The sequence below is a fragment of the Calonectris borealis genome, chromosome 2 (assembly GCF_964195595.1).
Source record: "Calonectris borealis chromosome 2, bCalBor7.hap1.2, whole genome shotgun sequence".
Classification (NCBI taxonomy): domain Eukaryota; kingdom Metazoa; phylum Chordata; class Aves; order Procellariiformes; family Procellariidae; genus Calonectris; species Calonectris borealis.
The window spans coordinates 148,008,469-148,032,160 of record NC_134313.1 but is presented as its reverse complement, the minus strand read 5'-3'; the positions used below and the strand labels follow the sequence as shown (position 1 = coordinate 148,032,160).

Sequence of the window (23,692 nt, the reverse complement as noted above, 5' to 3'; positions counted from 1 at the left end):
GAAATCACACTGACTAAATATCTTTAATATGTGCATATATTTGGCACTTGTGAATCTTTAAGATTTAGGTTGTTTATCTTTCCAGTTTTTAGTAAACAAAATACAGCTGGAGTGAGCTGCAAGAAACCACTTTGTGCAAAATGGTTTGTGAAAGACCAGAATAACATCTGAAATAGCAAATCACCTGCTGGTGCTATAGAGGCAGATGATATCCTAAAAATAACCTTAAAAAAAAAAAAAAATTAAATTGCAGCCTTTATTAGTTTCCTGACCTGGCTTACCAGTGGGAACCCCACTACCAGACCTATTGGCACAGCAGCGGGGAAGGCACATGACAGAGCAAATGGCGAGTGAGTGCTGGCGACAGAGAAGCTAGGACTGCTACTGAAAGAAATGTGTATTAAACACAGCACAGTAAAATAAATCTCGTGTAAGCTTTATGTCTTTTTAGGACTGCATGTTTGTGTAATTGCTTAGAAAACAGCAACATTTTTTCTTCATGCTTTGTTGGAGAGGACCCAGAGGAATACACTGTGCATGCACTTGGTGGCCGCTAGTAGTGGCCTGAAAAATCAAACCTTGCATGAAGCTACGAAGGGTGGCCACAAACATTTGAAGGATATAAAGGACAGTTTCTCAGGATAATCTAGAACAAAGAATATTGGTCTGATGTTTAAAGTCTGGAAAAATATGGAACCAATATAAGAAAACTCTTCATGCTCTTAAGAGTTTGGAATAGATAGGAAGGCAGTAATGGCTTTGTGTCATGGAGTTCCTTTAAAATGAGACCAAATAAAGCACTGGAGAATAAGAATGATGGAACAAGACCTTTATTTTCTATAATTTGGGGGTTCTCTTTCATCACTTGATCAATTTCTACATTGTCAATAAAGAAAACGGAGATGTAAAAAGAAAAAGGAAATACAGAAGGCACCAAGGTTTACGCTAAAATACAGATATCATTTAATAAATGTATAAGTCTTTCTTCTTCATGCAAAAATTTTCTGACTTTACTGTTTCCTGGATCTATCACATTTGCTGTCATTTGCCACATTTTGCATGACATGTAGCAATTTTCTGGTAAACTCTCTGGGACAACGATTGTTTTCTATATTTGTTAATATCGTGCACAAAAACCTGAAACTTTCATCCCTTTTGCAGGTACCCAGGCAGTGGTACTGGAAAAAAAAAAAAAAGAAAGGGTATTATCGTGCAGTTTTAGAAGCTGCAAATTATGTGTATTATATTTTTGTTGCTGCTCTTTTCTTCCTGTTAAGGCAAATATTTACCTTGAGAGGTCAACTAACACATAATAGAAGCAGAGTATTCCACAGAGTACAGTGCTGCACCAAAAACGTCTTCAGACTCCCTTCTTGAAGGATATTTACTGTCCTTGACCTTGACTGTCCTTTGGGAAAGAGAGAAAACTCCGTCTTAGCTTTCCTAAGCAGTAGCAAAAGCTAATCAAACTCACTTTCACTTTCATTTCCAGCATATGTGTTGCCTTCTGATGAAGACTGCTGCCCACTGAGAGCTTAACCCAAATCTAAGACATTTCCCACAGGATCTCTGGGTATGCTGCTGACACAGTAAGTAACTCCACGACAATTTCAACTAATTTTTAGCTAATCTGTCGTTCTCCAGAATTTACCTTCAGAATCCCAGTTATCTTTTGACCTGGAGAGCCTTGCATTTTATGATAAATTTTGACAGTAAAGAAATGTCAAATTAATTTGGCAAAAGGGAAATTTTCCAATAGGAAAGAGGTTTTTTATCCCATTTTAGCTTCTCCTTAAATAGAAACACTGTGTATAACACTGTTTATAGCTCAACAGTGACATCCTTATGAATGCACACATGGACAATATCTGCACCAGATTAAATCTCAATGCAAACAGAGCTCTGGAGGATATCCTGGGACGTGGCAGGAAAGAGCATTCTAAGGAGCAACTGATGGCGCTTGTGAGGAGGTGTAGCTTGTCTACTTGGTAGACAGTCACTAATGCCCAGTGCTACTAAATTCTGCCAATAAAATACACTTTGGGTGAGCTTTTCTCATCCATTCCACTCTTCACCTCTTGAGAAAGAGGATACCAAGACCACCATCACAAAGAAGACCACCTGTTCTAACAGAGTTATAAAGCTAGCATCTGGAAAAGAAATATCCAAATAAAGTGTTTCCAAAAGTCTGTATTTTGGAAATTCAGCTAAAGAATAAAATAAAAGCAGTATGAATATATTAAAATAAAATAAATTAGCATTAAATTATCAGATTGTTCGAATGCACAAGTTGATTAAATAGTATTAAATAACTCAAGAATTCTTATTAAGGTCCATGTAATAATTTTAGTTGTGATGCCATTTAATTCTTTGTCACAAAGCAATAGGACTTTATCTACCCCAATCAATATAGGTTCCAGAAAAAAAAGTAATATAGCAGTAGTCAAAAACTCACAGATAAAACTAAAAATTTCAGCTGATTACCTCTCTGATGTTAAGTGAGGCAGCCGGCTCAAACTATCAGTTGTCAGTTTGCAGTGAGTCTTTTCTCTCTTAATATGAGAATGTAATCAAATGTTTAGGTATAATTCAAGATAACGTGTTATATTTCATATTCATAGTAACGTGATCTCTCAGGATCAAACGTTGAACTTCTGATGAAGTAATGACCTATGTAATATGTCTTTTACATGTCAGGATTGTCTAATTTATTGGCTGCTTCAATATGTGGGCCAAATGCAAACTTCAGTACAGAACAGCCAGAAGACAATTTTCAGGATGTTAACTGATTACATATTTTCCTGGGGATGGTAATGGGAGTAAGAAATGGGTGGCAACTACAGCTCAGCTCTCTCCTTGCTCCAGTCCAGAATAGTACTTTTATTTTCACCCTTTACTTGGTGACATTCACCAGCTCTTCCATTCACTGCAGCTGGGCTAAGCTGCCACCACTACCTAGTGTTTCCAGTGATGGTCCTGTTGGGTCATGACCACAAATTGCTACGGTGAAAGGACCTTGAATTGACTGCAACATGATATTTTACATTTTGCTTAAAAATCTCATTGTCCAAATGTTTCTTTTTAAAAAATCTGATATTCTTTTTTCAGATCAACTCTGGTTTCAAACAGAACAATTTCAAAAATTTCAAATAAGTTATTTCAAAAAATAACATTTTAAAAACATCTTTACACTATCTGCTGGAATTAAAGATGAAGACTGGTAAACAGAAGCTGATAATTATGCAGCATGATTTTTGCAACCATGGGAGTTTTCTTCAACTTCAGGAAGTCAGAAAGATTAATCAGTACTCCTATTGATCCTGATACTTACTCTTTTTTCTTTTTTGTTCATCTTAGGTTGAGAGGGTGCAGAAAGCATGAACCTCTTTGTAAAGCATAATGTCACTACATAGCTAGAAGCTGGCATCTAATGAATAATGGTCATTTTATACAAATACAATAGCAAGACTTCTTCCTGTTACTCAGTTTTGGTCATGGAGATTTTGATTACCTCCTTGGCACCTGTAACTCAGCTCAAAAATTTCTTTGGCAAAGGGGAAAAAAATGCAGCTCGTAAAAAGTTGGAAGTAAAACCATACAATATTCCAATCATTCATTAACTCATAAATGCCCAGAGAACTGCAGTTTTACAGGAAGATGCTTATAATGTTTCCTGTACATTTTTGAATTTTATAGTTCCAAAAATGATTTACTGACACACAAAATCTAGAAGAGAATGTCGGCTTTGGTTTATCACAGTAAAAATCTATTATCCCAAATAACCCACAATCTGTGGGGAAGAGATACAACGGCAGAACTTCCAGAGATTGCTTCAGGAAGCAAATCACAGTTTTAGTCATTAAGCAAGCAACTGAAGTAAGTAAAAGATTTGTTTGCTTAAAACAGAGAGCTCAGTCCCACTGCGGAGACTGGGGTAAAGCTAGGCTCTGTAAAGGCTTGTGCTCATGGTCTCTGAGTATTTCAGCATGCTTGTATTCAAATAAGGAAACTTTGACAACTCAAAGGAAAACAATATAAGCTCATTTTCTTAAATGGCTATACCTCAACGGCATATGCAAACATTTCTCAAAAATGGATGATTTCTTATTGAAAATGGACAATAATTATTCACACTAGGACATAATCTAGTTAAAGAAAGTTGTATTTGAGAGCATGATGTGCATAAAAAGTAATTTAACCAAAATGAAGAAATAAAGTTTGGTTTCAAGAAGCTCAAAACACAAAAGTCATACTGTAAATTTTACTTTGCCTCATTGCTTAAAAAATTTCTATTCTGAACATATACTATTTGTTTTTCAGCATATTTTGGCATTTTATTCATTAACCGTTATCTGTCATGGACTTAGGTGAACGAACTGCATCAAACTGACCCCTTACATAAGATCCTACTGAAAAAAATGAAAGAACAGTCTGTTTGGGTTCCTATTGATCCTTCTGGGTGAAATACTGAGCCTGCTGGAACTGCCAGGAATATGGTCATGGATTTAGTAAAACTTTATCCTAACACATATGATTTTTCTTTCAGTGAATTAGTTGTATAAAGGAAAACATGATACGGCAAGACAAGCTGAATTCTATCATTGGCTCGCATGATACAAGCATAAGTGGGTTGACTACATCCCACATTTATAAGATCAATTTATTTAATATATAAAAAACAAGATGTTGCACTTAAAAATTAAACATTAATGTTGCATAATGTTTCCAAGAAAAAACGCTTTCAATAAAACTTATTTACATCTAACTGACCCATACTCAAAACTATTGTCATAAATATTTTGCAGTCAAGCAAGCTAAAGCTACTTTAAAAAGGAACTGTCAATAATTTCTAAAATAGAACGTAAAAATAACTAAGGTGTCCTTTTGATCCTTGCGAGTATACTTTATTTGTCTTTGAAAAAATATATCCAATGTACCTTTCAAAATGATTTATTATGTGTTATTGTTACAGTGTTCAATATTGTTCAATACTGAACTACTGTACTGATTACCACTCTCCCAGTCTGCTTTAGTTCTATCATGTGCTTTTATTTACCACCTGAGGCAAAAACATTTTAATTGGTTTAGGGAAGCTTGAACTCTCTTTTATCAATGACACGTTTCATCAAAATAGAATGAAGCCAGGAGCTGTACGTACTCTCCCAGTGTTGAAAAACAATGGTTTTGTTTGGGGGCTTAAGTTTGGAAATGGCTCTCTGCAGTGTAAATTACTTAATCACTTTAATAGCAATAGCAGAACATCTTGGTTTTGTTCTTCTTCTTCCTCTTTTTTTTTTTTAATAGTAAGAAAACTTACAAACAGATTGCACTAACTTTTCCATAGCTTAAATTTATTCTAGACAAATACATTCCGCAAACTGACCCTAAAGTCTGTATTGTATATCTACCAAAGTTCTCGAATATAACATTACATGGTTTATAGTACTGCAAGTGACAGAACTAAATCAAGTACCTTCTCCTGATTTAAAAAGTTTCTGTTCAAATGATCTTTACATAAAACAGAGAGAGAATTGTAGTCATGTTTGAAATAAGTTTCATTGTTTGCGGTGATTAGAAAAAAAAAAGATCAAATTTTTCCAGATCGAAAATGCACTTTTAAAAAAGTATATGACTTTCTTAGGGAAGATCTCATATGACTTGTGAACAAGGAAAAAACCCAAACAATTGTCTTTCTATTTTATTAAAAGTGCTTAGTTGACTAGGCCAGGACCCCACTATGAACATCATGTTTTTAAAAAGTTATTTAAGCCAAAAATATATGTATCATTACAATATAGTAGTTAATTACAAAACAAGGAATAAATCTATTAGTCTGTTTCTATCAGTACTTCCAACTGTGATCATAAATATTTTACACTGAAATCTAAGAACATACAACATAAACATTTTTTCATGAACAACAGAATTAATGAGCCCTTTTCTCCAAGAAGGTTACGTATTACATCCTTCTCAGAGCCTGCCGCAGCTCCTGCTTTTATCCCAGCTGTTTGTCTGGACGAAAGGCGCAATGGCTGGCTGGTATCACACACATGGTGACTGACCAGGCCATTTCAGTTTCAGCACATGTAGCGGTCTACGTGTACTTAGGCATGTAAGTTCTTTTTGTCTTTTCCTCAATGAAGGAAATCTTCTCTATTCACATACCAATTTTCACAAAACTTCTCAAAATTTAAGATCTCAGATCCACCCTGCCCATATTGTTTGAAATTAGTTTATAGGATTCAAGTTTTTAGGGATAGTTGGAAGGAAAGATGTTCAGACAGACCAGAAAAATAATTGCATATGTTTTGTTTCTTTAGGAATTCAAGTTAAACAAAAGAGATAAAAAGAGACACCTATGATCTTTACCTTTTGGCTTGCACAGCAGTACCTTATCGCATGTCAGAAACTCTTCAGTGCCACCAACAGTCACTGGAAAAGACTTCTGCTTCCCCTGACATTTGTGGTGTTTGCTTTCTGCCTGCTTACTGCAGAGGGAACAAAGGGAATGAATCTGCAAACTCCAGATACTGCGGAGGATGTGCTGGGCATCTAGGGCATTTGTTAAGATGTCAAATGGCCCTGCTTCACAGATTCTTTACAGGCTTGGGTGACGAATGCCTTGTTAACCTTAAAGACAGGTTCAGAAAAAATGTAAAAAAGCATGACCTCCAGAACAAATAATACAGTTAAAAACATTTACAGAATATATCGATATAACTATTATCACTTTACTTACACTTAGTTTACCTTTACACTAGTAACCTATTTTTCTCCTAACAAGGTGCTAATAAGGTTTTCAGGTTTTGTGCATTTCTCTCCCCACTTTTGGAGGTGCTTTAAGTCTTACAGCTATTTTCTTCTTTGATTAAATTGGTCTCCTTCGACGAACTTAATTCTATTCACTCCTTCAATATGAAACAATTTCACTACCTTTTAATTAGAATAAAGTTTTTTCCCTTTCACAGTTACTTAACTGTTTCTTTTACACCTAGAAGGGAACTTAGAAAAATGAGGTGTAATGAGTCGACCTCATACTCTTTATCAGTTTTTGCATTAGAAACATACATGATACAAATATCTAAAGAAGCTAGTGTTGTATAGCTATTGCTTTCTCCAGCTTGAAACCAGATATTGGCAGCTATCAACCACTTCAGGGTGATTATGTGTTTTGGGTGACTGATCTCCAAGCTTTTCCTTTTAGGCATACCATAACAGTACGGCTTTGAGAAGCTTCTGAACACTCTGGTTGGAGCTGAATATATCATGTGAGCGATTATGTCGGTAAAGCTGCTCAGTTAGCTTTAGATGCGAAATAAAGCAGATTTCTCTCCCATTGTTCAACTGTTGATGATTCTGAGGAAGCATTTGTATCCAAAGCCTCCAAAGATGAAGACAGCATTCGATACTGGGAATCCATACCAAGATACTGAGAAAGGGATTTATATTTCAAAAGACGAAGAAGAGTTTCTATTGCCTTCAGCGTTCCAGGTGAGCTGCTAGAAGAGCACCTGGCAAATCTCTGCCAGATCCTTAAGCTGACACAAGGTTGAAGGTCTGGCACTGGCATTCGTGCCAAGTTTCATACTAAGAAATTTGGGCAGGTATTGAAGACAACTTTTATGATGTACTTGGCATTCAACTTCAAAGCATTTCCAACACCATCCTACCCAAGCTTTTTATATAGTTTATTCTGAAACAGGAAAGAGCCCTTCTATCTAGGGAAATACGTACTAGTATTTGGGCGACTGTTACAAATAGGGAATACACAGGACTCGTGCCTAATTAAAAAAACTTTCCCCTGTGAAAGCTGTTTCACTTTGGTTCTTGAAAACGCTCTATAACACAAAGTTTTGTTGACAAGTCATAGGTTAGTACAGAAAAATGGCAGCCCTTCAAAACCATTTGCTGAAAATCCATCCAAGTTTGGGCCTCTTTGGACTTAAGATTCTGATTACATAAGTCAGCACTGCTGTATTTCTTTACCATGCACATTTAGATATAAGAGGATAATATATTTTTCATGCTTATGAAAACCTTACTGGCAAAAGAGCTAGTAAGGTGTTTATTGAAAACACTTTTAAAATTTATTTTAAATTTTACTTGAAAAATACTCCAAAAACATGCTGCAGGAGATGATGCTTCCAGACTTGACCTAGTTTCCAACAAGTCAATAACAGATTTTTGCGCTGAATCCTAATTCTGTTCAGTAATCTAAAACACTAATTCTGACATATCAAAACTTAGAGTCAAGCAGGGAAATCAAATAATGCAGACTATGCCTATTAAGAAGCTCCAAGAGAGCAAAAGACCCAGCTATAGCAAGATCTACAGGCAAACAGCAAGGTAGCTATAACATTTGGTAACGTGGGAAACATTCAGCACATTATTACTTCATAGTCTTTACCTGCACAAACCCAGTTCAAAGGAGTGCATTGTAAAAAAAGGCTCTGTGGTTTCCTATAAGGCCTGGTTGATCTTACATAAAACAACGTGTGGAAACTAAACTAGGTCCTATGATTTACAGTGTTTGTTCCATGTTATTTATTACTGAATGGCTTTAGATATATAGCATATATATTTAATATTCATCTTTGGATTGTTTTGAGTTAGCACATTATTTCTTAAATTCTATTTCCTTTCTTTCCTTTTGTTTATTGGGTGCAATAAATTCTTATCGTTTCCCTTTCTTCATTTTACAAGGTAAAAACTGTTCTTAATGCCTCATCTTATGGGTATGAAAATGGAAGTTGATGGAGTACACTGTTATGATTTATACATCTTTACCCGGAACTGTCTGTGTATTTAATCCCATAGTGAGGCTATAATGTCTCTAAAACTACCATTTATTTCTGCATAAAATTATTTGATACAAGAAATATATAACTTTTTTGGGAAAAAAAAAACATTACAAAAGAGAAAACCAAGAAAGGCTAGAAACAGAACGATTATCAATGTGCAACAGTCACCCTATCTGAAATCAGACTTTAGTCTTGAGTATACATTGCACACTGTTTTTGTCTTGGTGCTTTTCCTCTCTGGAGCATTAGTCTGAGGGAACAAAGATGATCCGGTAACTGTACCTACATACAAACCTTTCTTTTTTAAGCTTTTAAATATTGGACTGTCAGAGGGGGAAATCTCAAAGCTTGTTAATTTTCTAGCTAGTAATGGGGGGGGAAGGCACCAAGACACTTCAAGTAGGAAACTGTCAAGCTGATAATCAAAGCACTCGATATATAGCTTACACTATCTCTGAACACAGTTGCTGACTCAAGACAGTTTAGCTTCAGTAAAACGACTTCACCTCTCCACTGAAGATAAGCCTTCAAAAAATACTAGTGAACTTCTCTCAGCAGTAGGAATACACAGAACCATAATAATAATAATAATAATTAATACAATTAGGGAATCAGAAGTTACAGAAAAGCCCTCCAGTTAGACCACGAGGAGCAAAAAGTGTGGGTTTCAGACAGATCACCACTGGTGTGTGCAAGCAATTCCATGACATGATTATCTGCAACAAGAAAGTGAATGCAGTTCCTAGGAAGTTTTTATAAGAGAAAAGAAGATATCAACTGAAATATCAAGAAGACACAGAGAAGGTGGAATAAATATAATACTGTTCATGCACTTCCAAGATTCAAGTAACATACTATACAAATGAAAATTCATAACTAATTTCTTCTTCTTTCATTTTAGTTGTTTCATCTTTATATTGTCCCCTGCAAAACCAAACTCAATCCTACTTTAAAAATATGAATAAAGAGAGATAGATGTCTCTTACTGGTGTTAGCCCATACACATTCAATGACTAACATGTAATGAATCCCTCAGACAGAATAATTTAGGTTGGAAGGACCCACATTTACACCAACCCCCTACCCAATGTAGGTCCATTTAGATCCAGCTGCTGAAGGCAGTGGCCAGTTGAGTTTTGAGTATCTCCATGGATGGAGATTCCATAACCTATCCAGTCAACCTGTTCCAGCGTTTGACCACTCTCAGGGCAAAAGGTTTTCCCCTTGCACTAGGATGGAGTTTCCCATGTTGTAACTTCTGGTCACAGACTCTTGTCCTTCCACTGTGCTCTTTTGAGAAGAGTCTAGCTCTGTCTTCTCAACATCCTCCTGTTAGGTAGTCATACACAGCATTAAGATTCCCTCCATTGCATTAGCCTTCTCTTAGGATGGAACAAACACATCTCTCAGCCTCTCCTTGTACATCATGTGCTCCAGCCCCCTAAGCTTCTCAATGGCCCTCTGATGGACTTGCTCCACTATGTCAATGGCTTTTCTGTGCTGGGGAGCCCAAAATTGGACACACCACTCCAGAAGTGGTCCCACAAGTGCCAGATAGAGGGAAAGAACCATCACTTCCCTCCACCTGCTGGCTACCCTCCTCCTGATGTAGCCCAAGATGCAGCTGGCCTTCTTTCCCAGAAGGGCATGCTGATGACTCATGTGCAACTCACTGTCCACAAGGACCTCAGGTCCTTTTCTACAAAGCTGCTTCCTAGCCAGTCAGTGCTGCCCTGCGCTATTGCATGGGCTTATTCCATTCTAGATGCAGGACTTTGCATTTGCTTTTGGTGAATTTCATAAGGTTCCTGACAGCCCATTTCTGGAGCGTGACAAAGTCCCTCAAACAGCAGCCCTGCCCTCCAGTGTACTGACCACCCTTCCCAATTCATATAATCTGCAAACTTGCAAAGGATGCACTCTATCCAGTCATCCAAGTTGTTACTGAAGACAGGCATGGCTGGCATCAATCCCTGAGGCATGCCACTCACAACCAGCTGCCAGATGAGCTTTGTACCAGTGATCACCACCCTTAAGGCTCAATGGTTGAGATAATTTTCCACCCACCTTACTGCCTATTTATCCAGTCCATAGCTCACCAGTTTGGCTGTAGGAACACTAGGTAGACTGTTATAGGCCTTGCTAATTCAAGGTATACAACATCCGCTGCCCTCCCCTCACCTGCTCAGCTAGTCATCTCATCACAGAATGGAATGCAGATGTCCCTCCCAGACCACATGGCACAGAGGATATATAGGTAACCTAAAGAAAGCTTATCACAGATGAGGACTAGCCAGAGTACACAAGAACCAGTTGCTCAGCAACTGTTTCCAACTGGTGCAAACTAGAAAAAAAGAAAAATCCAGAAATCTGGGAAGCCATAAACAGTTCTCTGCTGGCCTTGCATTTTCTTCTGAAATTTTGTGAGGAAACTTCTCTGTCCCCAAAGGTTCTGCTCATTGCAAACACAATGCCCTCTGAAATTCAAAAAAAGGAGTCAGGATTTTAATTTGCTCTGTCGGTGTAGCAACTTCTCATGCAAATGCGACAACACTGGAAGCTCAGAGGCACAAGATTTAGGGTATACGTCCTCACCACTAATTGCCTGAAATGAACAGATTTCTTCACTGAAATACACAAAGCTTGTTGAAATTTTTGCCACGTGAAGCTGCACATCGATTTTTCTTTTCAGTGTCATGTGAAAAAGGTGCCGAGCCAAAAATGTGCCTCTTGTCATGTGATTCATCGTAGCACAAACTTACATTCACAGCTCCTGACAAGCTTTGAGTTTTGCTTTCAGTTGCACTGCTCCAGAATGAAGCTATCATGTGCTCTACCTGGACTTCAGTAAAGCCTTTGACACTGTCTCCCACAGCATTCTCCTAGAGAAGCTGGCGGCTCACGGCCTAGACAGGTGTACTCTTCGCTGGGTAAAAAACTGGCTGGACGGCCGAGCCCAGAGACTTGTGGTCAACAGAGTTAAATCCAGTTGGCGGCCGGTCACGAGCGGTGTTCCCCAGGGCTCAGTACTGGGGCCGGTCCTGTTCAATATCTTTATCAATGATCTGGATGAGGGGATCGAGTGCTCCCTCAGTCAGTTTGCAGACGACACCAAGCTGGGCGGGAGTGTTGATCTGCTGGAGGGTAGGAAGGCTCTGCAGAGGGACCTGGACAGGCTGGATCAATGGGCTGAGGCCAACTGTATGAGGTTCAACAAGGCCAAGTGCCGGGTCCTGCACTTCGGCCACAACAACCCCAGGCAACGCTACAGGCTTGGGGAAGAGTGGCTGGAAAGCTGCCCAGAGGAAAAGGACCTGGGGTGCTGGTCGACAGCCGGCTGAACATGAGCCAGCAGTGTGCCCAGGTGGCCAAGAAGGCCAACGGCATCCTGGCCTGTATCAGAACTAGTGTGGCCAGCAGGAGCAGGGAGGTGATCGTGCCTCTGTACTGGGCACTGGTGAGGCCGCACCTCGAATACTGTGTTCAGTTTTGGGCCCCTCACTACAAGAAGGACATGGAGGTGCTGGAGCGTGTCCAGAGGAGGGCAACGAAGCTGGTGAAGGGTCTGGAGCACAAGTCTTATGAGGAGCGGCTGAGGGAACTGGGACTGTTTAGTCTGGAGAAGAGGAGGCTGAGGGGAGACCTCATCGCGCTCTACAACTACCTGAAAGGAGGTTGTAGCGAGGTGGGGGTTGGTCTCTTCTTCCAAGTAACCAGTGATAGGACAAGAGGAAATGGCCTCAAGTTGCGCCAAGGGAGATTTAGATTGGACATTAGGAGAAATTTCTTTACTGAAAGAGTGGTCAGGGCTTGGAACAGGCTGCCCAGGGAAGTGGTGGAGTCACCATCCCTGGAGGTATTTAAAAGACGTGTAGAGGAGGCCCTTAGGGACATGGTGTAGTGGGCATGGTGTGTTGGGCTGACAGTTGGACACGATGATCTTAGAGGTCTTTTCCAACCTTAATGATTCTATGATTCTATGATTCTAAGAAAGAGGAGAGGAAAGCTGACCTAGGATTTCTCTGTACATAGATGCTGCTGAAAGTATACTAATGCTAACTGCTTATGATGATTTTTAAAACAAAAAAAATTGGTGAGATGATAGTAGAGATGAATGGATTTTGAAACTCATCCGTACGCGCTTCACGTAATGCTAAGTTTTGTAGAACACTATGCAAGGATGTACCATATGTCAAATTGCAGAACAGGCTCTGACACTACCAGTTTCATGCAATTTAATAACAAGCATTTCAACTTCACCCATTTCTAGTGACTCAACAAGATGCTTGAATATCAGACTGTCTCCTCTGTTTTCCACAGCCAGCCATCTTAAGATGAGAGTTGCCATAATACTCTAGATTTATCTGCTGATTACTTTTTCTTAACAGCAGTGTTAGTAGGAGTCCCACTGTTGTGCTGAATGAGCAGTTTTCTTCTCAGCCTTACTTTTCAGTAGTTCATATATTTTTTAAAGAAAACTGGGCTAAAATTTCTCCTACTTTCGGACAGCTTTGCAGTAATGACATTTTAAATGTCTGGCAAAATTTTGCTTTGCTGTGAGGCAGAATAAGCAGAATTTCACAGTTTAAGATCAATTTCATCGTTTCAAATGTTTTGGACCTATAATCATTAACAAATAGTGGAAACCATTTATCTGGAAGAACAGATTTTTGCCGTGATTAAATATATGCTTGAAAGTGCTTTATTTAATGTTCTTTATTTAAGAATTTTACTACACTTACTTAATAAATGCAATTTAAACTTCACAAAACTTCATTCAAAGAGGTATATGTGTATACGTATTACCTATATGTATTACTTGCTACTTCACATTACAAATGTATTACTTGCCACTACACTGAAATATAATCGCCACTACAAAGTAACAAAAAAAAAAGTAAGAGTTTGGAGCAGGAGATAAAGAGCATAAAATATATTCAGTTGAATCTACAGTTGAGAAATATGTAAGTGGTATATCATTGAATACTTTTGAATTTTGCTAGAGGACTGTTATCACCTCTAATTGTATGAAAAGAAGTAAAGGATTTTAAGCTTAAATCTTCAGAAAAAAATGCTTTCAATTGTGTGCCTAATTTGCATAGGTAATTACTGTCCTTTCACACAGTCACTGTAATTGTGATGGCTGACTACGTGTCCAAATTAGAGAAAAAAATGCAAGTGCAGTTACATAAACTTTCTGCCTGAATGACTGCAAGTCATTAGTTTCTTCTCATCTGAAAGATGGATTTAGCAATAGAAAACATACTGGATACAAATGAAGAAATGTGGCTTCAGGGATATAAATCTCCTTAGTATTAAAAACAAGGCATGCCATGTATTGGGCATTAAAGATGGACAGCAGATACAAACACAACAAGAGTGGAGGACTACATAATAGCCATACTAAGCTGGAACAGCTAACATATGATGGGAGGATTAGAGTGGCCACTGGAAATATAATGATGACGACGATGATGGTGGTGAATGGTTATTGTCAGGAAGCTACGGAGTGCTGGATGAAAGCATGAGGCTATGGAAAGATTGACAGGAGAGTGAGCCTATATGACTTGCAGGGCAACTTCACAAGAGGCAGTAAGAATGGCATAAGAGGCAATCAAATGAGAAGACTGATCATTAAAGCCCAACAGATGGGTATACGCTGAAATGCAGATAGCTTCCATAGCAAATCAAAGGTAGGATCTCACTAAGAACTTTTTCTAAGAGCATGTGATACTTAAAGGTATTTAGTGTATTTCAAAGGGGCAGAAGGGAAGTAAGAAGAGGAAAAAACCCACCTCTTAATAGGCTCAAACCTTTCTGGAATTCATCGATAATTTCACAAAACCCAAAGAAAACTGAATTTGTACAAAACAAGGAAACTTACTTCTTTCCATCTAATCGCAAAATTTCAAAGAAAACTCTTTCTAGTGCTTGCAGTTATGGTCCACGGTCCATAAGGACCATGAATCATTCAAAGTATTTTTTATCTCAGGAATAGATTGTTTTAACTAACAGAAGAATGTAGTATTGAGGAAATGCTCCTATTCATCTACAGTTTTTAACTAAGAAAGAAATGTGGTATTGAGGATATGTTCCTAATTCATCTAGACAGTTCTAGATCACAATCATCTCTTGAAGCTTTGATGCCTATCAATTGCTACTTAGAATGACAGGAGAAAGGGTATTAGATTTTATTAGTCTTTATTCTTTTGTTATAAAGAAAGTAAGCAAATGGGAAGCAAACAAAAATGTCAGCATAATTTTGTATGTGGAGAAATTTAAAAGAAAAAAAAAAGAATAAAGCGGTTTATATGTTCAAGAATAAAAGTTGTCAGTAAAAATGCCAACAGTATGTAAAACAGGGACAAGTCATGGTTGTTGTGGGAAACCATAAAATTGAAATCCTTCACTTTGTGTGTTCCAAAGCAGATGTTCAGCTGCTATAAATCAGCAAAACTCCCTGACCCTTCATTTCTTAACCACAGGATTGTGCCGAGGATTTTTTTGCACTGAATTTAGTTAAACCAAGTAGCATTATTCTAGCTATTCTAAGAACTGTAACACCCTCTAGTGGGCAAAGGATTTTTATTCAAATATGGTAAACTAGTTAATTCCAATGATCTGAAGCAACCACTGGTTGCATTCTTCAAAACGTCAAGTTTGAGTGCATGACTCACAGTCTATACAATAAGCTATATATAAGCTATAATGATCTATAAAATTCTATGATTTTTTTGGTGTGATGATAACATTCTGTAAAGAGGAAGGAGGAATTCAGCTCAGAACAAATAAGCATCACATCTGATGACAGAAAAGACCCATCTCAAATAAATTCTGAAGTTTCAGCAACTTACTCATGACCTCCCTTTCCCTAAGGTTTCTCATCTGATGGGTGCTTTTCTCAGTACTGCCCACCATCTCTGAGATCTGATTGTTCACAAATCATTGTTCCCAACATGGTTGCTCCCTGTGAATCTCTTGTCCTTGCATTCTTCCTTATGTATTCTTAAAATGTCATGAGTATGTGATACTTTTGCAGAATGCATTGCAGAAACAAACGTGTCACAGGCCCAAGGAGCTCACAGACTCTTGCAGAAAGGGTTTCAATATGAAAGTAGATGGGATTTTCAGCTACCTCTGTGAATAGAGATTGAATAATGAATTTTCATAACAGATCTGAAGGACAAAATGTCATATAGGAAAAAATAGATCGTTCCAAGAATAAAAAGCAATAGCACTTATATTAATACTTAAGGAGACAAAACAATGGTTAAGGACGGAAAATTAAACAAAAGGCAAGTGTCGTTAAACATAAGTACTGCAGATGAAAAGGAGATGAGAACATAAAGGGAGGAATACCATTGTGTCAGGCTTTTAGAGGAGGAATTTGAAACAGAAAACCTGAGAAAGTAAGAAAATTAATTTAGAGAGCAAGACACTTAAATGGGCAAATGGTTTTGACTGCCACACTTGGAGAATGAGGTTCCTGTCCCTCTAGTGCAGACCACTTTCTGAGTATCTTTGTTTTCTCTTATCAGCAATGTGAACAACCTCTTCATTCTGCATTCTTCCAACATATCACCTGCTTCAAAACAAAACTTCCCTAGTAAAATCAACTTTCCCCCAATCTCTCCAAGATCAAAAATAAAGCTGGTCTAAATACTTTGATGGAATTTTCTGCAGGAAACCAGTCCTTTTGCAAAACTGGAACTTTCCTGTCCAATTTTGACTAAATGATGAGTATTTAATTCTTTTAGCATTTCAACACAATTAATACATTTTGATTCAGCTTTACTGAAATCAAACAATTCAGTCTTTTGTTTCAAATAACTTTTCAGTTTGAAACATAGTTCACATTACTAGAATTGATGACTCTATATGCATTTTAAAAATTTAACTGCATTACTAGCTCTTTTTATCTTTTCTTCTGTTCATTGTCACTGCTAGGTAAACTCTGCAATTAACCAGAGACTAGTGACTGCACGGCAAATTATTAGCCCATTCATGTCACACTAAGCTTGTCTGAACCACTTGTAACTAATAATGCCAGAGATACAGTATTAGCATCACTGTGTTGGTACTTGACATTGTTAATTTAATTATATCCCTAATAGTCTTAATAATCACAGACTTTTTCTTGCCAATTACAATGCCAATTTTTTCCCTTTTTCTCCCACAAAATTGCAGTCCATAATCCAAAGGCATTTGCTGTGAGCCATACACTGAATGACTGAATAAGGGTAATGGATGTTTAAATTTTACCTGACTCTGTAAGATCATTTTATTTGAAAATAATAGAAAATCTCAGTATGCTTTGGGAGGGAAAAAAAAGACTCGTCTTTAAACGTGAAAATGCCATGGTAACTTGCAAAAAGTGAATAAATTACTCTTTCTAAAATAGTCCATTTTCTGTCATACTTTTTTCCACACTTACACTTATGAATCTTAAATGAAATGCAACAGTGAGTAGAATCGTTATGTTCTGATGTAGCTTGTTCTATGAATACATGGATATTCACTCATTGGTGTTTCTGCAAATGATGGAGTTATAGCTCCAGCAGTTTTAAACAACTTACCTAAAACTAATATTGTCTATACCGTTAAGATACCATATATATGGTATATACGCAAGAAAGACCTCTTTTTTAACTTGCTATACTGGCTATCACAGAAAGTTGCAATTCTCTAGGAATTCCTTCCCATTCCACAAGGATGTCAACCCCAAACATTAATACACTCAGGACAATCAGTAGCTTGTTTTGTCTCATCAACAGATTCTGAGGGCAAATATCTACCAAGAAATTGCCCATTTTCTCTTTTCCAAAATTTCAGTAGAAGTCAGTCATCTTAAGATGTCAAATCTAGCACTAATTCATCATTTAAAAAGAGAAAACGAGACATCACAGCTTTCTGTTCCTTAAACTTGGAGTCTGCCTTCCCAGAGAATCTGGTGCTGACGCACAGGCCAAAATGTAAGAAGATTTATCCTCTTCTCAAAAGAAGGAGGCCTAAGGAGAGAAAAAATGAACCATTCAAGTCTCAGGGCCATAGTATATCCCTTGGTACCTGAAGAATTTCACGTTTGTGCCCCGATTTCTCTCATCTTCCTGTTGGCAGAAAGCAACTTACTCTGTCCATTCCCTGGATTGTGCGACATTTTCCTTCGTCAAGAAGGACTACCCCAATTCAGGATGAGGATACTGAGCAGACGAGCATGACATTGTGTTCTTGTCTCTAACATATAGTGTCTCACTGGCTGACCTAAGCAAGAAACAGGTAAGTGTCTCCCTCCCCCCTACTTTGTCATCACGGTTATTACAATTATCTTTACCTCTTAACTGAGAACAAGTTGGAAGAATCGGTCACCCATTCTTGCTGCTTACCCATAGTCCAGAGCTTACCTCTGCTGCAACAGAGGGAGCAGTCAGCATTTTGTAAACTGGTGACATTAATTATTCCCCAAACACAAATGTGCACACAAATGGAATTTTGAGTAGGATTCTTGATATCAAAATTCCTTCTCAGAAATCATCCCGAGAGCAAATAGGTACATAATATTTCATGTTGCACTATAAACAAAGTCAAGATACATTCGCCTAGTAGGATGCTAGGTATCCAAACAACAGACAGACAGCTAAATGTTTCTGTGATCTGATTCAGTGGCCTTTTCTAGCCCACCACAACGTTCCAACTTCTTAATAACATCTTTTCTATACAGACTTGATGGTGTGATTTTTGTTTTAGTGGGTGTGGGGGGAGGTGAGGTAATTAAAAGAAGGGCGTAAACAGAAAAGGGAACTGTAGAAAAATTTTAACTGTAATCCTCAATTATAGCTCCTCACTAATGTGAGAACACTTCCGTTATACACCACCACTGTGATTCCCTTTGGAGCTGTATGCACTAAGTAGCTTGGCATTTATTAATATACTCGTTTTTCCTACCACCCAAGCCAGACAATGCATTTTTAAAGACGAGTAAGACAAAGCTATCTCAGTGTGGATGAACTTTATTGAGATTTGTCTGGCAAAAATGTACAATGTCTGTAACTGGTATTGCAGTCTGTCATAGCAGTAAGCCCATAAACTCTCAATTAATCCAAAAACTTTTATGAATAGGCTTAATCCTTAAAAAATATGTTAAGTAAAGCAAAAGGGGCTGCACATATATAGAGTATATGCTTATATTCTTTACCTTCTCCTTCAGTGTAGTGGAGAACTGTTCTAAGATGTTACAAACGGAAATTAACAGAATCAAGCTAAACCAAGTGAGTTTGGATTACAGATTAGAAAGGAGAGAGTGGTAGTTGCCATGTTTTCCTAAAAAAACAAAACCGCCAAACCAGCCTGCAGAGGGAATTAACAGCATTTCACAAAGAAAAGAATAAGTGGATAGTGCATATTATTTAAGACAGAAAAAAGAAAACTTGCAGATATTTTTAAAAGTGCACATTAAGTCATGAAACCAACCACATGATGGCAGTCCAACATTAAAAAAAAAAAGGAAAAACACTTGTGCATTTAATAGAAACTATTTGAAAAAGTAGTTCAAATTTGTGCACACTACTCAGAATATATCCAAGCAATGCTGTAGAGCAGTGAGTTTTAATCTTTCTTGATTTGCATACCTCTAAACATTTTTAAGGAGGTAAAGACCCGATATGCAGAGAAGTCTGCTGTTTTATTTCTTCTATGAAACTCTGACTTTATAGTACAGTTCATACACCCCAGAGTCCACAGACACAAGATTTAAATGCCACTGTTTCATAATTTTAGAAAATACTGTTTTCATGTATTAGTGTGCTGATTTGCACACTCTTCATTCAGAGTTCAGACTCCAATCCACATATATTGTTTCTGAAACACAGTACATAGTTTACCTTCATATAACATAGGTCAACCTTATATTAGACCCATCTCAGCTTAGTTTCTCCCTTAGTGAGTAAAACCAACCACCTGAAAAAACAGAAGTCCCGGTACATTCCTAATTCCAAAATACCAGTTTTCTGGTATGCTTTTCTCCTAATCCTCCTTTTTTCTTTTCCTTCTCACTAACTGCAACCCACCTACATAAATTCACATACATATCTTCCAGTTCAATTCTTTGGTATACCTATGCAACATATCACTAGCTTATGAATGCCCAAAACTTAAGAGATGATCGGCGAGAGATCAAAAGTCGCAACTGATGACATACACAGCCTCATTCGCTCATATTCAGTGTTGTTTGCTACAGCTGACTATACGGTTTGCCTTTTACCATTTGTATGAGTGAGGCTAATGATTTCAGTGGTATTTCCAAAATAATTTCCTAATGCTTTTCCTAATCAGCACATGGCAGATTGTTCCAGTTGGCACATATGCCCAAAATTGCTCCCTTGTTCCCAGATCCATTAATTTTTATTTGTCTACATTGAACTCCATGTGCTGTATGCCAACCAAATCAAGATGGGTCAAACCGCTTTGTATCTTCTGTCTCTCATTACTCTTTGCTTTTGTCAGCGTAGTGAGTAACTCTGAAGAAATGTCTTCTCATATCTGCGTTCAAATTATATGGAGAAAATTAGCAATATCAGAGGTATACAACAGTCAGTAGCTGGTGAGACATTTTAAAAGTGGAATCATTTTTACACAACACAGGGCATTGGCCTAAAACCTCACTGTCCCTGCTACACAACAAAACTGCTACTACACCAAAATGTGGCTATTTGTCATTCTAACTCAGGTTAGAAATATAGATTCAATTTAACCTGATATTGTGACTTTACAGGAGTATTAGCTGCTAGCTCACCTATGGGTCTATAATCACAGATGTGCGGCTGAAGCATTCTTCCACTCCATGATGAGGAAATAAACCTGTTGCGCTTACTTAGAGCGCATTAAACTGCAACACCTCTTCTGGCTCACAACTCCCGAGGTTGTGACTGAGCTTTTCCTTACATCTGTTTCAGTGTGAATACCTGTTTGCACCCATGAAACCAAAGGGCACTCTCATTTTAATTAACTTCCTTTCCACAACGTGCAAATGATGATCCAAGGCAGCAGAGAGGGAAGTGGAGGAGGAGCTTTTCCAGCCTTTCAGTGCCTCTGGGTGGTGCTGTCCACCTCCTCTTCCTCACAGCAGTGGCCATGGTCCACTTGTAGGCTCAGCATCCTTGTTCTACAGTGCCTTCTCCCCTCAATTCTCCATTTGTTCACTGAATTCTGTTTTTCGGATTGCACCCCAGCATCCATGACAACATAAGTTTGCTTCCTCAGAACAACCCCAGCAACTTGAAGAGATGGGCTAAAATTTGCAGTATTTTCCTCCTCCTCGTAAAGCCTGCCTGTCAATGGACAGCCTGAACTTTGTTGAGCTAGCTGACTTATGGTTGCACCATCGCACCATTTTGATTATATACTTCTCTGAAATATTTCAAATGTATATTCAATATACTTTAAAATACTTTGAGATTTTCCTCCTGCTCATGGGATGTTTACAATTTCAAGCCTGCTATACCTAGTATTAAACTCAAGTACTACAAGAAAATTTGCATTTTACTGCACAATTGATTCAAAACACACAAAAACTGAAAAAAAATGATGGCCTTTATTATAGTATGTACAGACATGATTTTGTTGTTATGATGCCTTTAATTCTAATTAAATTCCTTCCACTTGTTTGGAGTTATTCTTTCTTTATGCTAAAAATCAAAGTGACCATTATAAGCGTTACTTATGCAAATCCAGAATCCATTCTGTTAATCAATACTGAAAGAAATTGATGGCTTGTCAGTAATTATTCAGAAAATGCTTAATTGTGCAAGTATTTGAAAATGCTTAGAAATCAGAAGTACAACCACACCATCTTCTGATCAATTTGTGGTATGACATGTCAGAAAGCTTACTAACACCCTGATATTGGCGATTTTCATATTTAATTCAGAATGGCTGCACAAGTAACAGTCTCAAGATGTGCTCAATCTCCATAAAAGTACTAAGTATATGATGAAGATAAAGCAGGTGGGCACAATATCACAGCTCAATTCCATCTGTACTCCACATGAAGAATTCCATGTGGCATATGCAATACAGCTTCAACCAGAAAACTTTTAGATTGAAATGTTTTTCTAAGATAACATCCTTAATCCACTTTTGTCAGTGGTAATGGTTAACACCCTTCTGAAGAATTTTGGTTAATAAAGTCTATGTTAATCCTGTGCACAACACTGACCACAAAACCTCCATGAAGAATTCCCATTTGAATGGCAACTATCTTTTATAAAAACCCCCAGTCTTTATTTCCAGAATCTCTGCTGGAAAAAAACATTACTAAATTACATAAACTAAATTTATTTTCCAAATCTGAATCTTTTGAAGTTCATGGGATGTCCATCTAACACCACTCCTAAATAGTTTAAGAAAATCATATAGCTACCTTTCATTCTTCATTTCAAACTATTGCATGAATATATGCACTGCCAGGTGAGAGAGCGGTTTCTAAAATATATATTTCATGTATATATGCAAGCACTACATTTTACCTATATGTTAGGTTAGCGTTTGCACAAGACGCTATACAACAAATATGTAAAAGAAGCTCTCTTACTCATACTTACACTGGTATGATTCTGAATTCCTGACATCTGTTGGTATATGCAGCCCATATGCAAGTCTTTACACTGACTGTCTGCTTCAATTAAGACTTAAAAGGCCACCTTCTCTAACGCCACTATCTCCTCACCAATGCCACTCCATTCCGCTCAGCTTGTAACAAAGCGTCTGGGGCAGCCCCTACTGAGCAGAACCCAAAACAGCAATGCAAGCAGCGGCAGGGCCAAACCCCAGAAGGCGAGGGAAGCCGAAGAGGAGCTGCTGCTAGCCGAATGTACCGGCCTCACACCCGGGCGGCTGCCAATGCGGACTACCGTTTGGGTTCACCACTACGTCCACCTAGCCGCCCGCCAAACACACGCACACACTGGGAGGCCAGCGGCCGTGCCCTGCGCGGCAAGCCTTACCCGCAGGCTGCAGCCCCGGTACCACCCGGCCTGCCGCTACCTGCGGCAGGGCGGGCAGCGCGGAGTGAACCGGCACGACGCTTCTCACTCCCTGCCAGCCGCCGCTCCGCCCTCAGCCAACGGCTCCTCAGGGAGCAACGCTCGGCTGCACAGCAGCGCGTGCGCCGCCCGCCAAAGCGCCGAGCCGAGCCCAGCCGAGCCGAGCCCCCCCACCCCACGCCCTGCTTCCTGCGCCCGCGGAAGCACCGGGGCCTGCTGGGCAGGCGGAAAAAAAAAGGACGCGAAGCATGCGCAGCTCCGCCAGGCGCCCGGCGAGGCCCCGCCCCCCTGCGCGAGCGCCCCGCCCGGCCCCGCCCTCCCTCCCTCCCGCCCGCCCGGCGCGGCCCGGCCCGGCCCCTCCCCTGCGCAGGGGCAGCGGCTGCCACAGCCGCCTCCGCCGCCGGGAGACTCGCCCGCCCGGCCCCAGGGCCGCCGCCGCCCCGTCATGTCCGAGGCGGGCCAGGAGCTTGTCCACCTGGTGTGGGGCAAGAAGGCCGGGCCCCGCGGGCTGGCCGACACCATCTTCTGCCGCTGGGCGCAAGGTACCTGCGTGCGCCGTGCCACGGCCCCGCTCCCCGCCCGCCCCTTCCCCCGCCTCGGTGCCTGCCCGGCCTTGCCCCAGGGGGTCCTTCCTCGGCATTCGGCCCGCCCCGCCGTCCTCGGCCCACCTGCCCGGACACACCCACAGCTCTCCCCGCCGCCCCCGCGGGGCTCCGCGGCGCCTGTCTGTCCGTGTCCGTGTGTCTGTGAGGGGCGGGACGCGCCGCGCCGTGGGGTAGGGGCCCCTCCGCGCGTCTGCGGACGGGGACAGCGATAGTTGTTGGCGTTCGTGTTCCAGTGTCACCGGCAGCCCAG

At 39.5% G+C, this 23,692-nt stretch overlaps 1 protein-coding gene and 1 long non-coding RNA gene across 9 annotated transcripts in view; one reads left to right on the top strand and one right to left on the bottom strand.

Annotated features, from left to right (window-relative positions):
• Positions 1 to 774: 774 nt before the first annotated feature.
• Positions 775 to 23,673, bottom strand: LOC142079520 (uncharacterized). 2 transcript variants are annotated; one of them, XR_012672697.1, is made up of 4 exons: positions 23,506 to 23,673; positions 6,370 to 6,488; positions 1,290 to 1,408; positions 775 to 1,178 (listed from the first exon to the last, which is right to left on the bottom strand). It is a non-coding gene; the product is annotated as an uncharacterized LOC142079520 (long non-coding RNA). The 2 variants fall into 2 exon arrangements; XR_012672698.1 differs by lacking the exon at positions 23,506 to 23,673 and adding an exon at positions 20,590 to 22,966.
• Positions 23,192 to 23,692, top strand: part of MINDY3 (MINDY lysine 48 deubiquitinase 3) — a 60,441-nt gene continuing 59,940 nt past the window's right edge. For 4 of the 7 annotated variants that reach the window (XM_075143857.1, XM_075143853.1, XM_075143860.1 and 1 more), the window contains exon 1: positions 23,202 to 23,379. Coding sequence is in view for 1 of the 7 variants with exons in the window: in XM_075143848.1 (XP_074999949.1) it covers positions 23,283 to 23,379 (97 nt within the window). In the remaining 6 variants the exon portion in view is untranslated. Of the gene's footprint in view, positions 23,380 to 23,692 lie in introns of all 7 variants that reach the window. The other 3 variants (XM_075143848.1, XM_075143852.1, XM_075143856.1) reach the window with 3 other exon arrangements.